Source organism: Giraffa tippelskirchi, chromosome 4, assembly GCF_054371585.1.
Source record: "Giraffa tippelskirchi isolate mGirTip1 chromosome 4, T2T-mGirTip1v1.2.pri, whole genome shotgun sequence".
In the NCBI taxonomy this organism is placed as follows: Eukaryota; Metazoa; Chordata; class Mammalia; order Artiodactyla; family Giraffidae; genus Giraffa; species Giraffa tippelskirchi.
The window spans coordinates 117201864-117213980 of record NC_137278.1 but is presented as its reverse complement, the minus strand read 5'-3'; the positions used below and the strand labels follow the sequence as shown (position 1 = coordinate 117213980).

General features: G+C 34.5%; 1 protein-coding gene across 11 annotated transcripts in view; it reads right to left on the bottom strand.

The window, feature by feature from the left end:
• The window catches only part of LRRIQ1 (leucine rich repeats and IQ motif containing 1), a 223146-nt gene that overhangs the window by 87417 nt on the left and 123612 nt on the right, over positions 1 to 12117 (bottom strand). For all 11 annotated transcript variants that reach the window (XR_014083637.1, XR_014083638.1, XM_081596133.1 and 8 more), the window contains one exon: positions 9639 to 9740. Coding sequence is in view for 9 of the 11 variants with exons in the window: in XM_081596133.1 (XP_081452259.1) it covers positions 9639 to 9740 (102 nt within the window). In the remaining 2 variants the exon portion in view is untranslated. The remainder of the gene's footprint in view (positions 1 to 9638; positions 9741 to 12117) is intronic.

The following is a 12117-nucleotide window of genomic DNA, read 5'->3' as shown; positions in this document are numbered from 1 at the left end:
AATACCAATACAGTATACTAATGCATATATATGGAATTTGAAAGATGGTAATGATAACCCTATATGTGAGACAGAATAAGAGACACAGATGCATAGAACAGTCTTATGGACTCTGAGGGAGAAGGTGAGGGTGGGACGTTCTGGGAGAAGAGCATTGAAACATGTATATTATCATATGAGAAACAGAACACCATTCCATGTTCGATGCATGAGACAAATGCTCAGGGCTGGGGCAATGGGATGACCCAGAGAGATGGGATGGGGAGGGAGGTGGGAGAGGGGTTCAGGATGGGGAACACATGTAAACCCAGGGATGATTCATGTCAATGTATGGCAAAAACCACTACAATATTGTAAAGTAATTAGCCCCCAACTAAAATAAATAAATTTATCAAAACAAACAAACAAACAAACAAAAAGAAGTGTCCAGGGTAGCAAGTAAATAGGCAGCTGACACATGGACAGAGAAGTTTCTTTCAGGGAACAAGGGACAACACAGATAAAGGATGCCATGAGCTTCTCCCAGAGCCACTCTCCTCCCCCATTTTGCCTGCAAAGTTTTGGCTCAGGAATCCAGATATCATCCTTATTTTCCTTATGACTGCAGAAAGCAGCAGGTAGAGAGATGGGTGGCATGAGTGCCCTGCTTTCTTTCTTTTTTTTCCCATTTATTTGTTTTAAATTAATTTTTATTGGAATATGGTTGCTTTACAATGATGTGTTAGTTTTTCAGTTCAGTTCAGTAGCTCAGTTGTGTCCAACTCTTTGTGACCCCATGGACTGCAGCACGCCAGGCTTCCCTGTCCATCACCAACTCCTGGAGATTGTTCAAACTCATGTCCGACAAGTCGGTGATACCATCCAACCATCTCATCCTCTGTTGTCCCCTTTTCCTGCCTTCAATCTTTTCCAGCTTCAGGGTCTTTTCCAGTGAGTCAGCTCCTCACATCATGTGGACAAAGTATTGGAGCTTCAGGCTCAGCATCAGTCCTTCTGAGGAATATTCAGGGTTGATTTCCTTTAGGAGTGACTTGTTTGATCTCCTTGCAGCCCAAGAGACTCTCAAGAGTCTTCTCCAGCACCGCGGTTCGAAAGCATTAGTTATTTATTTTATATATAGTATATAAGTGTCAATCCCAATCTCCCAATTCCTACCACCCACCTTCTTTCACCCTCGGTATTCATACACTTGTTCTCTATATCTGTGTCTCTTGCTTCTGCTTTAAGTTTTGCTGGGTATAGACGTTCGTGGTGAAACTTACTTTCTTTTAGCACTTTGAACATATCATCACATTGTATATTAGTCAGCTTGGGCTCCCATAATAAGATACCTCAGACTGAGTACTTAAACAGAGATATACATTCTCACAGTTTTAGCCTAGAAGTCCCAGATCAAGGTTGTTGGCAACTTCAGCCTTTCAAAGGCCTCTCTCCTTGGCTTGCAGATGGCCACCTTCTTGCTGTGTCCACACACGACCTTTCCTCTGTGAGTATGTATACACTCCTTGTGTCTTTTCCTCTTCTAATAAAATGATCAGTTCTATTGGATTAGGGCCCCACTCATCTGACCTCATCAAATCTTAATTAACTCCTTAAAAGGCCTTATCTCCAAAGTCAGATTGAGATTTAGAGCTTTTACCCATGACTGTGGGGAGCATATGATATTTAACAATTGTCTTCTGACTTTCCTAACTTCTATTAATAAACCAACTTCATTATTATTGCTACTTGGAAGATAACAAACATTTTTTTTTTCCTTTTTAAAAATTAATTAATTAATTTAAATTGGAGGCTAACTACTTTACAATATTGTAGTGGGTTTTGCCATACTTTGACATGAATCAGCCATGGGTGTACATGTGCTCCCCATCCTGAGCCCCCCTTCCACCTCCTTCCCAATCCCATCCCTCAGGGTCATCCCAGTGGACCAGCCCTGAGCACTTGTCTCATGCATCAAACCTGGACTGGTGATCTATATTTCATATATGGTAGTATAGACATTTCAATGCTATTCTCTCAAGTCATCCCACCCTCATCTTCTCCCACAGAGTCCAAAAGTCTGTTCTTTACATCTGTGTCTCTTTTGCTGTCTCACATATAGGGTCATTGTTACCTTCTAAATTACATATATATGCATTAATATACTGTATCGGTGTTTTTCTTTCTGACTTACTTCACTCTGTATAATAGGCTCCAGTTTCATCCACCTCATTAGAACTGATTCAAATGCATTCTTTTTAATGGCTGAGTAATATTCCATTGTGTATATGTACCACAGCTTTCTTACCCATTTGTCTGCCAATGGGCATCTAGGTTGCTTCCACGTGCTAGGTATCATAAACAGTGCTGCAATGAACATTGGGGTACACGTGTCTCTTTCAATTCTGTTTCCTCAGTGTGTATGCCAAGCAGTGGGACTGCTGGTCTTATGGCAGTTCTATTTCCAATTTTTTAAGGAATCTTTACACTGTTCTCCAAAGTGGCTGTAATAGTTTGCATTCCCACCAACAGTGTAACAGAGTTCCCTTTTCTCTGCACCCTCTCCAGCATTTATTGTTTGTAGACTTTTTGATAGCAGCCATTCTGACCGGCATGAGATGGTACCTCATTGCAGTTTTGATTTGCATTTCTCTGATAATGAGTGATGCTGAGCATCTTTTCATGTGTAATAAACTTTTTTTTTTATGGACCTGAAATTTTTTTTTTCCTCTTTGTTTTTGGCTTTTTAGTGCTTATACTGTAGTGTGCTACAGTGTGGTTTTCCTTGTATATGTTTTCTTTGTAGTTCATAGAATTTCCTGAATCCATAAGTGAAGGTTTTACTTCACCTTAGTAAATCCTCAAATACTAACTCTTCAGATATTATTTCTATACCATTCTCTCTCACCGTTTTCTTGAACTGTAATTACATGTGTGTTAGATATTTTTGCTGCATTTCACATCTCCTTTTTCCGTATTTTCCATTTCTTTTTATTTTGTGCTTCAACTTTAATGTTTTTTTCATAGCTATTGTCCTTCCAGTAATTCTCTCTTCAGTTTTGATTAACCTGTGGTCAAACCCATACACTGAGTTCTTTATTTCAGCTACTTTTAAGTTATCGACTTTCCATTCAGCTATTTTTATAGATTTAATATGTATACTGAAATTCTCAATTTTTTATTCTATACCCCTAAAATTATTATGTGTATTAATTTTAAAGCCTTCATCATCTGAAATCTCCTTGGCTTGATTTCTGTTGTTTATTGTTTTTCATGGTGTTCAGTGATGTTTCATTCTCCTTCTATGCCTTTTGTTTTTTTTCTTTAGCGTGGGCCAAAAATTATACAGGAAAAAATGTAGAGATAATTCAAAGCTTGAGATGATGTTATCTGTTTTGGGACATGGTTTATATTTGTTTCTGGCAACAGGTTAGCAGAAAAGTCCCAGTTCACCATGAGTAGTGACATTATCAAAAGTTTTGCTCAGTTTCTCAGCTCTTGAGATGTCCATCTTGACTTGTAAATCTTAACTTACTTGTTAGTTCTTGAATGACTTCAATTAGATTTTTTAAAACTACATTTTCCAGCTTTTACAGTTGTTCTCAGAAGGAGAGGTGGTTTGAATTAGATAGTTCTCTATTACCAGAAGTGGAAACCCTCTTGTATTTTTAAATAAAAAATATACTAATAATATCCAACAGCCTACATATCAGGGTTCCTTTCAAAGAACTCTAAAACTTCTGAAATCTCTTTTCATTATTATCCATATATACATCATATATATGAAATATATATAGCCTATATGTCAATTATATACATTATATACTTATATATGATATGTGCAAGTAATAAATGAATTACTTAGATATATTAGTGAAAGTGAAAAAAAGTGTTAGTCCCTCAGTCATGTCCAACTGTCTGCAACCCCATGGACTATAGGCCACCAGGCTCCTCTGTCCATGGAACTCTCCAGGCCAGATTACTGGAGTGGGTAGCCATTCCCCTCTCCAGGAGATCTCAACCCAGAGATTAAACCCGAATCTTCTGCATTGTAGGCAGATTCTTTACTGTCTGAGCCACCAGGAAAGCCTAGGAAGTTATTAGCTTCTCTCTGGTCATGGATTGTCATTCCCCAAAATCCCACTTATCTACAGACATATATTTCTTTAAACTGGTTTGTTTTATGCTTCACTAGGCTGAAATCTCTAATCGCATTTTTTTTTCCCGTAGAAAGTTAAGTGATTCCAAACTTTACACCACAAAATAGTATGATAGTGCCTAAAATATATTTAGGGGAGTTTTAATTATAAGCAAGTCTTTTCTTAGGAGCATACCTTCAGGTAGTCTTTGGTTACCTGCATTAATTTTGTGGCATTAATTTACCAGCTCTTAATACCTAACTGTGTTGGCACTATTAGCAAGTACTCAATACAGCTATGGTAACACAAGAACTACAAATAAACAATATACATAATGTGACTCTGTGCTCTAAACTGGTATTAAAAGAAGGAAAGCTTGAGAAGAAAATGCTTGTAATCATACATTAAAAATACCGTAAGAGAACATGGTTTGATTAGAAATGCTCTAGAGTAAAAATTATAGACATTAAAGTCTTTTAATGACTTCAATACTCAAAAATTTAATACAAAAATATTTGAACTTCTATGATATATAAAGACATATGGTATGTGTGAATCTTCAGTTTTGAAGAAAAACAGAAAGTATGTTAGTGATGACAGCACCAAGCTGGAATTATGAAAGTCTGACTTTAAAGTGAAGTAAAATTGTCCTAGGGATTGGAGGAACTAAGACTGAACCTGCCTCTTTTTGAAGGTTGTTGGGCCAGATCCAATTTTTTTTTTTTCCCTAGCTTGACTAGCTTCCTTTCTTAGCCAAAACCAGAAGTCCAAATTTGGCATTGGCTTCAGGAGTAGCAAATTTAAGTTTTAGCAGATTAGAGCAGGAAAATAATTTAATTTATTCAATATGATTAAAATAAAATTAAAATGTCAGTTATGACTGGAAAAAGAGGAATAAATAAAACAAAAATATAGTGTTTACTCTTGGTCTGTATGGAGAGGTCCTCATCTATATGAAAATTAAAATAGGTGCTTGAAAATATGATCACTCCTAGAATCTAAAAGATTTGGTACTTAATAATGTTAGGTAATCATAATGAAACTAGATGAGATAGCAGCTAATTCCAGGTCAAAAAATATATTTATCACCATTTTGACACTAAACTGTTTCTTAATTTATATTAATACAAGCTATAGTGAAAGTGAAAGTCACGCAGTCGTGTCCGGCTATTTGCAACCCCACGGACTATACAGTCCACGGAATTCTACAGGCCAGAATACCTTTGTTCCCTTAGAAAGGAATAAAAAAATTTTTTTCCCCAGAGTTTTGGCTAATATAATAGTCAGTATTTTAATTTTTTCTTAAATATTTTGATTCTAAACTTGTATACATTACGGGACAACCCAAGAACCTGTGTATCCTTAATGTCTTCATTTTGTTTGATTTTTGCTAGCTTTGTTTTGATAAATTATATCCATTTCCCTTTTGGCATATACTCGTTGTGTGATCTTGGGAAAGTTACTTATCAAACTCTCAAAACCAGTTTCCTCTGTAAAATATTGATAGTCATAATATATTCTTAAGAGCTTCTGAGAAGATCGAATCAGAGAATTTAAGTAGAACTCATAGCACAGTACCTAGCAAGAAATGCAATAAATATTACTTACTGCAAAAAAGACAAAACAAAACAAAAGAAGCCCCATGCTGCTGCTGCTGCTGCTATGTCACTTCAGTCGTGTCCGACTCTGTGTGACCCCATAGACGGCAGCCCACCAGGCTCCCCCGTCCCTGGGATTCTCCAGGCAAGAGTACTGGAGTGGGTTGCCATTTCCTTCTCCAGTGCATGAAAGTGAAAAGTGAAAGTGAAGTCACTCAGTCGTGTCCGACTCCTAGCGACCCCATTGACGGCAGCCCACCAGGCTCCCCCGTCCCTGGGATTTTCCAGGCAAGAGTACTGGAGTGGGGTGCCATTGCCTTCTCCAAAGAAGCCCCATACTTATACTTTAAAAGTAACTGTTGCCAAAGATTACAAGTTTTGAGCACTTACTATGTATTTACAATGTGTGCTTCAAGCATTTCACAAATTGAATCTAACATAATCCTCAACAACTAGAAACTGTTAGTATTTAACTTTACAAATGAAAAATAATGCTGCACATGGAAGTTAAATAATGTCCCCAGGCACACAGTCAATAAAAGGAAGAATCATGATTCAAACTGTGTTTGACTAACTATAGAATCTACACCTGTGAAAGTGAAAGGGTGAAAGTGTTAATCGTTCAGTCATGTTCAACACTTTGTGACCCCATGGACTGTAGCCCACCCGGCTTCTCTGTCTATGGGATTCTCGAGGCAAGAATACTGGAGTGGGTTGCCATGCCCTTCTCCAGGGGATCTTCCCAACCCAGGGATCGAACCTGGGTCTCCCGTATTTTCTGCATTGGCAAGTGGGTTGTTTACCATCTGAACCACTATCAAACTATGCCTCTTTTTACATTAGAGTGCCATCAGGCTCCAAATTGAATATTCAAAACAAACAAACAAAAAAGGAAACTTGGTGGGAAATATTTAAGGCAATAATAAGGAAAGTATTTCAAATTTTAAGGCAAGATCAGATATTGAAACAAAAATCATAGGTGATATAGAATAAACCAAGACAGGTACCAGACATGATATTAACATAAATAAAAATAAGCAAATAAATGAAGCAAATCAAGGTTGAGTCTATAAAATGCTCAGGCTCTTAGTTTCATATAGGAAAAACTAACTGACATCTGACACATAGTTATCCTCAGAACAGGTGTGGTTAAAAATTCTTCAACCTTTAGGTCTGAGTTAAGGGTCTAAATCTGGCAGCTAGATGAAAATTGCCAACAATTCATCAACAAAGCAAAATATAAGGACATTTCATAAAACATGGTCTGTTAACAGGGTATAATTATTTACCTTATGTCATTTAATATGACTTGACATTTCATGTTACATATTCCCTAAATTTAAGCATATTTTAAATCCCAGACCAATAGGATAAAACTACCATCCACTCTGTCTTGTTAGTGACCTCCAGACACAGGCAACAAAAATAAAGCATTTTAGTAAAATTTATAAGATGAATCATGAAAACCCCACATAGGCAATATCGAAAAGTAGATACGTATTTTTACTTTTTTTTTTTTTTTACAAAATCAGATGTTTTATATTAAAGAAAAAAACTCAAATAATACTATCATCTAATTCCAACAAAGCTGATGAAATTATTACAGTGCCAGCATGCAACTATTCCACTATTGAGTAACTGTTCCACATAGAATCATTCAATCTAAATCTATAGTAAAATTTAATTCTGATCTCCCTCACTTTTGGGAGGGGTAAGATACCCAATTAATTTTATTTGAATTTTTTAATGGAAAGCAGTTTTTCTCATGTTTTAAAATTAGACTGTGGTGATCCTTATTAGATTAAGATTATATTTCTGTTGGATAACTGTAAATATATTGACATTTATCAAATCATATTCAGCAACGGTGCATCTTACACTCTGTGAACTCAGTATCTAAGAACACCTGGTTAAAAATGCTCCCTCCAGTGGGAAGCTGTGGTTAGTCACGTGGCTAACTTGGAAGCTGACTTCTAACCAGCCAGAGAAGACAGAATGTGAGACTAGGAGGTGGGTGAGGCCAGAACAGCAATTAAAGATAACATGGTGTTCAATTTGGCCAGGAATGATTAAATAATCTTTGCCTCACTCTCTTCCCATTAAAAAAAGAGGCAGAAATAAACATTAGGGAAAATAATTTTCTGCTACTTACATTTTTGCCAAGCCCATTCTTTAAAAAAAAAAAAAAAAGCCTTAAAGTTAACTATTAGTCACTTGAATATAAGCTGCATACATAAAGACCATTCAGTGAAATTAATGACATGCTCCCAAATGCACTTGAGGTTTAAAAAGAAGCAAGTAAACTAAACACATTTCATACTGAGGAAAGAAAACAAAAATGTACATCATATCAGAAAGCATATGTGGCAATGTTCCATTTTATTTCTATCACTACTATAGTACAAAAATCAATAAATACAGTGTATACATATATGCCATTCTTGACAGTAACATATCTTCACCTTTCATATGTCACAGAACAGGCTAAGATAGATTCCTTCTTTCTGATTCTGAAGTACATGTTAATTTAAAGTGCAAAAATGCCCTAATTATCTTTCTTCCTAGGCATACCCTTCCTAAAGTAATGATGCTACTACTTAACAGGTAAGATCTATGGAGTTGTTATTCATTTTAGCAGAATTTCTACTCTTCCTTTCAAAAACAGTGAAGTTGAGACTGTTAACAAAGAAATGAACCCTGATTAAAACTGGTCTTGTTTTATAGTGAAGGCATATTTTAGTTCTATTAAAATACTAATCCATAAACATTTTTGAAACAATAATGATTTTTAAACATTCAATGGTTATCCTTTTTTAATGTTTTGCTATAGAAATTTCAATTATTAAAAAAATTGGATATTAAAACAAATTTCCTTATACCATCATCTACTGATCTAACAGTTTCCATGATTTGCTACACTTGCTTTATCTGTCTTCCTAGGTATATTTTTTATTACTATATGCTCAAAGGAAATTCTAGACCCCATGTCTTCTACCTCGACTTAGTAAGGTATCTCTGAATAAATATAAAATTAGTAGCTATCACATTTTTCTTTAGTTGAGACATTACTGAATAGAAACATAAATTAAAGTGTATCTATTTTCAATCATGCTATGATGATGCATATTTTTTAGGATTTATTTAAAACATACAGAAGACAGGGCTCCCCAGGTGGTGCTAGTGGTAAAACATACAGAAGACAAAGTAAAAAGATTTTTGAATAGTTCACTTCCATGCAAAATATTTTGACTCTATTTTTTCCTATTAGAAATTACAATCCAAAACTATAGGTGAAAATTATTACCATTTTAATATTAAAGAAAAAGCAACAGAAAACTTGTTTTAAGTCATATTTGCTATTCTATTACATTTAAATATTCCTGCTTAATCAGTCCGTAATTGTTCTGAATGTAGAAACAGGGAATACAATCTGCCACTCCACTTATATATGCAAATTCTTTATCTAAGAAGTGAGTTGGACAAGCTTCAAATATAGTAAAAATATTTAAAATTCCAGAGTTTTGCAAAATTTCAGCAATTTGCATATATTGGCAGTAAATATATTAGAATATCATTTCAACATGTATTCCCTTCAATTGATACAAGGTAACATATTCTGTCAGTGTAAAATTTAAATAATGTTAGTAACACTGATGATACAGTATTATAATTTTCACACATAAATACAAAGAATTTAAATTTACATATGTAACAATACAAATACTAAACTACCATGCTAATGAATCAAGACACCAAATTAGTATTTTAGCTCCAAGAACCATATTTTGACTTTTACTTAGTTATGTTTTATACATAATTTTTTATATATGTACTTTAGGACTAATGAAGATTTTTCAAATTTTTCTTTAAAGACAATTTTCCATCTTTTTAATTTTTATATATGTCTGTGATTAAATCATACCTTCAAAGAAACCATCTCTTTGGGGCTGTGCTTTCTCTGGTGGTTTTGTAACAGAAACTTTATTTTCATTGTTTTTGAATAATGCCAGGCGCACAGTGGGATCTAGAGAAAAAGAGATTAAGACAAAAGTTCAGCTCTGGTTCTTTCCTTCTCTCAAAGTGCTAAACATTTTCCATATTAATATGAAAAATAATAGCCATTCTATAAAAATTCTGTGAAGTTGATGATGATTTTTTAAAAATATCTTTATAATATAGTAAAGTAACCAATATCTATATACTCTTGGTTATGGGATTAAGAACTAGCCAATACTTACTACATAGGGTAGAAATACTAATCATGAGAAAAAAATTGCATTTAAATTTTCCAGTTATGCCATCAACTTTTTATTTATGGAGTTGTTTTTCTGTTTATTATTTTAACTCCTTTGTTAAATTCCTGATATTTTTGTTTGAATACATTTTCATAAATATACATAGATAAAAACTATTGTCATAGGAAAAACCATATACCCTACTTTTTTCCTTCTCTGAACTATAAGAAGGTAAGATATAGGAGATGGAAGCAAGACAAATGAGATAAGAAACATAAAATATAATTTTCATTGGTTTCACAGATAAATGAATGATTTCTGGTTTGCGTTGATCTATGATATCTTACATAATGAAGATGCATAAATTCTAAATATTTTTTACAGCCAAGAGAATTCTGATTCTATTAATTTTACAAAATAAATAATTGTAAAAGGAGGGTCCTATAACTTTTTATTGATAATAAATGGTTCTAAGGAATGTGAAATCGGGGATTTAGTGTGGTTTAATTAAGACAAAACGTTTACGCTTGTTGAAGAACTGTAATAAAGAGTAGAATGTTCTGCATTTATAGTAGGTTAATATATTTTTAAAAAGATAGGTTGTATCTGACTGATATAATGTATGTCAGTGATATCTCAATAAAAAAATAGATGAAGTAGGTTAATGTAAAACCACAATTTAGCAGTCTACATTTTATTGATACCTTTATATCATCTTGCTAAAAGAGACTTTAAGAATCTTCTATTAATACCTAGTATAATAGAAGTGACTATGCTAAATGAAAAATGAGATTTAAAATATCATAAAACCCAAATTACTTATTTTAATTAAATGTTAAGATGGCATGTTTTTTCAAATGTGAATTAGAAAAGCAGAAGAGTATTTGCAGTTATTCTCAAGCATGAGTATGCTGAAGATTTCCATTAGTCTTCCAGTTATAATTTACCCTTACTAAGCATGATTCACAGGTTTCAGAGAGATTTTGTTTTTCAGATTAGGGAAAATATCAGTCAATATTTGGACACATCTCATAATTGTAAGCAACCAAGGTATGGTAAGAGTTAGGTGCTTCTATATGAATTCAATATGAATTATCAATAATAATAATAAAAACTATATATTCAATTGAACAAGTACTATATATCACTTAAATCAGTAATCAAATAATGGTATGTTAAAAAGAGCATTAGTGGACTTCCCTGGTGGCTCAGTGGTAAAGAACCCACCTACCAATGCAGGAGACATGGGTCCGATCCCTAATCTGGGAAGATCCCACACGCCACAGAGCAACTGAGTCCGTGCGCCACAAATACTGAGCCTGTGCCTTGGCGAGTTACAACCACGGAAGCCTGCGCGCTGAGAGCCCACGCTCCCAACAAGACAAGCGACTGCAAAGGGAAGCCGGAGCACCGCAACAAGGGAGCGCCCCGCGCCTCAGCTAGAAGACTCAGCACAGCCAAAAGCAAGTAAGCTTTTAAGAAAAGAGCATTAGTCAGTCAGGGAAGGCAGATTACTACGGGTTTACATATTCTATGATTTATTAGAACCTTCCATTTTTCTACACCTTCTCCTAACTTTCTTGCCTTTTCATTTGATCTGTTTGTATTTCCTGACAAGAAATATCACCACTGTACAAAATTGGGTTAGATCCAAGCTCCAATTTTTACCAGTTGTATGATTCTGGACAAATTGGTCTCACCCTCTGCTTCCTTTTTGTCCAATAATATTAACTTTGAAATATTACTGTGAGAATTAATGAGATTTTGTGTGCAAAGCATCAAGACATAAGTGTAGGTAGGTACTCAATAAAGGGCAGCTACTAAACAGATAATTACAACATAAAAAACAATAACGTTTCTTGGAAAAGATCTTAAATCATTACTAGAATAAGGTAGGATATACAGGAACAGTCTGTTCAATCCATAATTGACTTCATTCAATTCAATACAGCACATGAAATAAAAGCAATGGATCTTCTCTAAGTTCTTTTGTACTCCTTTGGGCAAATAATAAGTTCTCCATGACTTGATTTCTTAATATGTAAATCATGGATAGTGATAGTACTTGCTTCACACTACTATCATGATTAAATAATTCAACACATAAAATATTTAGAAGAGTTGTCTAATTCTATATTCTCCAGGCAAGAATAATGGAGTGGGTAG